This window comes from Pygoscelis adeliae, unplaced genomic scaffold (genome assembly GCF_000699105.1).
Source record: "Pygoscelis adeliae isolate BGI_AS28 unplaced genomic scaffold, ASM69910v1 Scaffold358, whole genome shotgun sequence".
In the NCBI taxonomy this organism is placed as follows: domain Eukaryota; kingdom Metazoa; phylum Chordata; class Aves; order Sphenisciformes; family Spheniscidae; genus Pygoscelis; species Pygoscelis adeliae.
In genome coordinates this window covers 2,411,628-2,417,061 of record NW_008825429.1, presented here as the reverse complement: position 1 = coordinate 2,417,061, position 5,434 = coordinate 2,411,628, and the positions used below count along the sequence as shown (strand labels likewise).

The 5,434-nt window shown below is 44.4% G+C and overlaps 1 protein-coding gene across 1 annotated transcript in view; it reads left to right on the top strand.

Annotated features, from left to right (window-relative positions):
• The first annotated feature begins 376 nt into the window (after positions 1-376).
• The window catches only part of BCR (breakpoint cluster region), a 100,773-nt gene continuing 95,715 nt past the window's right edge, over positions 377-5,434 (top strand). The window contains exon 1 of the mRNA XM_009330777.1: positions 377-1,889. Within this exon, the coding sequence (XP_009329052.1) occupies positions 377-1,889 (1,513 nt within the window). The remainder of the gene's footprint in view (positions 1,890-5,434) is intronic.

Sequence of the window (5,434 nt, the reverse complement as noted above, 5' to 3'; positions counted from 1 at the left end):
TGGGTGGGTGGGGGGCGATATTTACCTTCCCTCCCCCGCCCCGAGCCTGCTCCTTTGTCCACCCACTTTGAAGTGCTCTGGGATTGCCGGGGTGGGAGCATTGTTGTTCGCTAGCAAAAGATCGGTCATGCCAGGGAGAGAGTAGCGAGGGTACGGGGGGCTGGGGCCGGCAAAAGCTGAAGGAGGCGGGGAGGAGACTGCTCCGAGGATTGCCGTTTGCCTCCCAGTTTCCCTGCATGGACCGTGAAAGAGACGCATTGAGTTGACACTGCCGGAGCTGTTTCTGCTTCTACATGTGAGATCCGGTTGGTTTATTCTCTCCAGCTATCTCTCTCCAGCCTCCTTCCCGTATTCTCCACTTACTCCTGTATGCAAAATGGTGGACCCTGTGGGGTTTGTGGAGGCTTGGAAAGCACAATTTGCAGACTCTGAGCCTCCTAAAATGGAGCTGAAATCTGTGGGAGACATTGAACAGGAGCTGGAGATGTGCAAAGCATCTATCCGGAGACTGGAGATGGAGGTCAACAAGGAGAGGTTCCGCATGATTTACCTGCAGACTCTTCTGGCAAAGGAGAAAAAAAGCTATGATAGACAGAGATGGGGTTTTAAACGTGTTTCTCAGTTGCCTGAAGGGGCTGCAGAGCAGCAGATCCAAGACCTGCATCATCACCAGTCTGCTGACCAAGACGAATATGAAAAAAGCAAGTCACACCACGGGGAGGAAAAGTTCAAGCCCAGGATACCCTCTCTGCGGAAGCTGTCTACCCAGAGCGATGGGTCAGACCTGTCGCCTTTGGACAGCCCCCATCATGGAGAGGGAGAGCAGGACAGGTGTAAGTACTATGGTGAAGAGAAACTGAAGAGAGTTGTAGAAGATACGGAGAATCGCTGTGATACAGATGGCTCTCCTTCAAAACACAGACCGGCTTCTACTCGCAGGCTAGTGGGATGTGCTGAGAAGGAGGGATCATTTGAACCTATTTCTAAGGAGAGAGGGAACAGTACCAGTGTGGCAGCCCTAAGGTCCAATTTTGAGAGGATTAAAAAGGTTAATTCCCATCCTTCTGGAGATAACAAGGATGTTGTTGAAAAGCCCTTTTATGTGAACATGGAGTATCATCATGAGAAGGGTCTAGTAAAGGTCAACGATAAAGATGTTTCCGATAAAATAAGCTCCCTTGGTAGCCAAGCCATGCAAATGGAACGCAAAAAGTCTTTGCACTCCCTCCCTTCTAACATGGTACCCAGCTTCAGCGAGTTCCAGAGGCCTGCTTACAGGGGAAGGTCCTCGGAGAGCAGCTTTGGCTATGATGGAGAATATGAGGATGCTGAACTGAACCCCAGGTTTCTCAAAGATAACCTGATTAATGCCAATGGCAGCAACCGCTCACCTTGGCAGCCCATGGACTTTCAACCCTATCAAAGTATCTATGTTGGTGGAATGATGGGGGAAGGAGAAGGGAAAGGACCTATTCTGCGAAATCAGGGCACTGACCAGGAAAAACATCTCACTTGGCCCAGGAGATCTTATTCCCCCCGAAGTTTTGAAGATATTGGAGGAGGATATACTCCTGATTGTAGCTCTAATGAGAATCTTACTTCCAGTGAGGAAGACTTCTCTTCAGGGCAGTCCAGCCATGTCTCCCCCAGCCCCACCACTTACCGCATGTATCGGGATAAAAGCCGTTCTCCGTCCCAGAACTCTCAGCAGTCCTTTGACAGTAGCAGTCCACCAACCCCCCAGTCTCAAAAACGGCACAGGCAGCAGCAGGTCATTGTGTCTGAGGCTACTATTGTGGGTGTACGAAAAACAGGACAGATCTGGCCAAGTGATGGAGATTTGCCTTCCGGGAGATGTCACCAGGACAGCTGCTTCCATGGGGATACAGGTGTGTACCAGCTTTTTGTTTAGCCTTCTAAATGTATGGAGCAGGAAATAGCATCATGGGAACGAACGGGAGAGGTTTTCTAGGTGACCCTGGGTGAATCGCTCCAAGGGGGCAGCTGTTAAATGTGAGAAGTCTGTGGTTATTTTGTAGTTGTCCTGTTTTAGGAAGGTCCTGCAGAGGTATACGTCAGGCTGTGTTTTAGGAATACAGATTTGATTCCCAGAAGAGTTGATTCAGGCTTCTCTTGAGAGGATCAACGGAGTCCCATGTTAATCAGTTCTTAAAGTTTCAATATGAACACTGAGGTAAAAAGGGGCCAGAACTGCGCAGTATTCACCACCAGGTCATTCCCTCTCTCGTATTCTTGCACTGAGGAGTAGTTAAACTCTACCTCAGAGGTGGTAGGGTGCCAACGTGCTATAACCTGAGGGTTTTGCTGGAGCTTTACCAATAATGATGCTGCTCCCTTAATCTTGTTTTTTCCTGTCTGTATTAATTGCAGTGCTAGTTTCTTGTTCTGTCTCGTGTCATCCTTCAATTAGAGCTGATTGGAGGTGATGATTGTGCAACCCTGTTCTTGAAGCTTTCTGCTATCACTAAGTGAAGGAAGAACTTGGAATATCAGGAAGCCCTGAGGGAGAGCTGTTAAATTAGATTTCAGCAGAGTCAAAATTTTTGTTTGGGGAAGAATGGGCAATGTTTGAACCCATTCTTATGTAAGCCATTCAGGCACGCAGGTGCGTCTGTGGAATTGCGGTGGATTTGTAGTTGGTGGAAGAGGCAAACAGTGAACTATGTTGATTCAGATAGATTTCTTGAATGTATGTGGACATCTGAATCTATTTAGCAAGGCACATAATGTAAATAGTATCTTGTGCTAACACCAGTAGTCTTCTATGCAGTAAATGAAAAACAATCAAATCCAGGAATAAAAACAAACAAACAAAACCACAGTATGATTGTTTTGATAGACTTCTATCATTCAAAATCTGTGAGTTATCTTGTGGGTTTTCTTTGTCTCTTTGAATCTGTCACTTTAATAAGGGGTTAACATTATTTGTCCATGTGACTGAATTCCTGAAGTGGTGGTTGAATTGAGAGGCCTATCAGAGATGCTGTCACTTTCTCAGGTGTATTAGTGAGTTCGGTGTATTAGTTCTCAGAAGAGTAACTTTGCTGGAAGGAGATGCCTGGTTTTACTTGCCCTGCTGATTGTTTTTTGCCAGCAATACTTTTGTGAGCAACAATGGAGGGAGAACTCTTCCCTGCCCCTCTGCCATCCTTACACCCCATTGTTGTATTATTGGAAGGCTGTACGGTTGTCATGTACAGTGAACATCCACTAAACCTCAGCACCCTGTCCTCACAGTGACACCTTCCTTATCAGATTGTGTATACATACTTGTTTTCTATCTGGGACTACTGCATTCTTGTTTGGTTTTATGCATATGTTTGTATCTTATGGGTAGTACTTGCAATGCAGGGGAGAGGCTGGGTCTTGTGCTGGTTTAAACTGAGCTTCAGCCATCTGTCTCTGCTCTTGTTTACTGATGCTCTTTAGATGACTGGGAAGCCTCCTGGCAGTTGCAATTTTTGCAGAAGGAAACAAAGGGGCAAAAATAACAAAGGTTGTTAAAGCTTGAGGATAAATTCAGCTTTCAGAAAGGCAATAGATAATTTTTATTTTAAATAATTTAGCTGGGATGCAGTGATTAAAAAGAAAAACCAACAAAAAAACCAAAAAGGGCTGCTGAAAAGTCGGAACAGTTACAATTCCTGGTTGCGCTGGAAAGCTTTGTGTCTTGTTCCTAGGGATGACCACACAATTGCAGGCAAGGACAGAATGTAACTGATCCACCTTCTGCTTTCCTCAGCATAGGGGGTAACATGGCAAGCTTAGCAGGAACCTTCACCAGATGGCTAATCATTACTGTCTTGCACATTAGCTGGTGGCAACTTTTTACTTAACCAAAAAGGGTTATGCCTTCAGGAGGACTGTGTTTCTGATTAATTCCTACTGAGCATCATTTTACATCAGTTTTCCTTCTTTCCTGATTAGGAAGAATTTTGATCTGAAATCAATTGGCAGAACCTCTTTTTCATAAAACAAACAAAAGGCATGAGAGATCACTGTGTGATTAGCTGGCTGGCTACCATTCCCAACTATCATGCTCTGATGCAGACTGTTCTCTATCACCACATGACATGAAAGCAGTTCACAGATCCAGCCAGCTTTTCCTGCACCTGTGGTTCGGCCACTGGTTCTGCCAGGCTTCCCTGAAGTTTTGCTTGAACAGAGAGTGCAAGTTTGAATCACAGCAGGTTCTGGCCAGCCTTAATGTTAATTAGCATCAAGTGGGATTTGTTCAATAGTATTTGGCTTCTTTGTGCATTCAGATTTTTGTATGTTTGCTGGCTTTGCTTTTCATGACTCTGGCCATAATAATGCTGAATGTGGTGTGGACAGGTGCAATGTGAACTTTCTGTCTGGATCTGCTGTCCCAGTGCACCTTGAGCTTGGCCAGCAGACACATGCTGTTTTGTCCAAATTCTTTCCTGAGTTCACAGTCAAGTGGTGATTTCCTACTTTTGTATTACAAAAAAGGACTAGAAGGAGGTCACCGAACTCTCAGGTGAATGGGATCCAAGCCAAAATTTGAATCTGGGTTCTTGGAGATGAGTTATCAAAAACCTTAAATCAGACCAAGGTAGTGGGCTTTCAGTTTTTCCCAAGGAGCAGAATGAGAGCTTCAGGGTTGAGATTTGGTAATAACTGTACTTTTTATTAAATGTACTTAATGGAGCCCTGGCAAAGATATTTATGTTAGGATGAATTATGTATCACTAATTTCCTGTAGTAGGAATAGAAAAAAATCACGTCTTAACTCTGCATTAAGCTTGAATATTTTTACTATGATTGTGGAGGAAGAGCAAGATTTTTTTTTTTTTTTTAAATTCTGTCTACTGTTAAACATTAGTCGCGGAGACAGACACAAGAGAAGCCACCCGTTGTGCATTTCTGCTTATAATCAAGGCGAGAGTTGCATAGTGCCATTATGCAGTGACGAGGCCTTGCAATGGCCTCAGTTGGGTCAGTTTTTTTAACTAGTAACAGTTTGTTAATTGAGGAGCACAGTGGAGTTGTTGCTTGGCTTTATAGCTTGCTTCATAAAAATAAGTGCATGCTGTCTCATAGATAAAATCATTTCACACACAGAGCTATCTGCATAACAACATGGAAATCCTCTCTGGAGTCCAGATAAATAATATTTATCTGTAAAGCTGCTTCCTTAAAGGTGCCCCAGTACTGACTTCTGTTCACTTAGGAGGACTTGACAGTGCTCTCCAGAGAGTTCTGCCAGGCTCTCTCTATAGAAAGCTACCAACAGCCATAGTGCTCAATATAAGGTCAGTTTGGGGATATGTGTAATTTAATTCCACTGGGAGTAAAGTTTTACTTATTTTAGCCTCTACTAAGTGTGGGAGTGCTGAATGTCCCTTTCTGAAGAGCATGGAGCATTCTCTGTATTTTTAGTGAGTTTGAT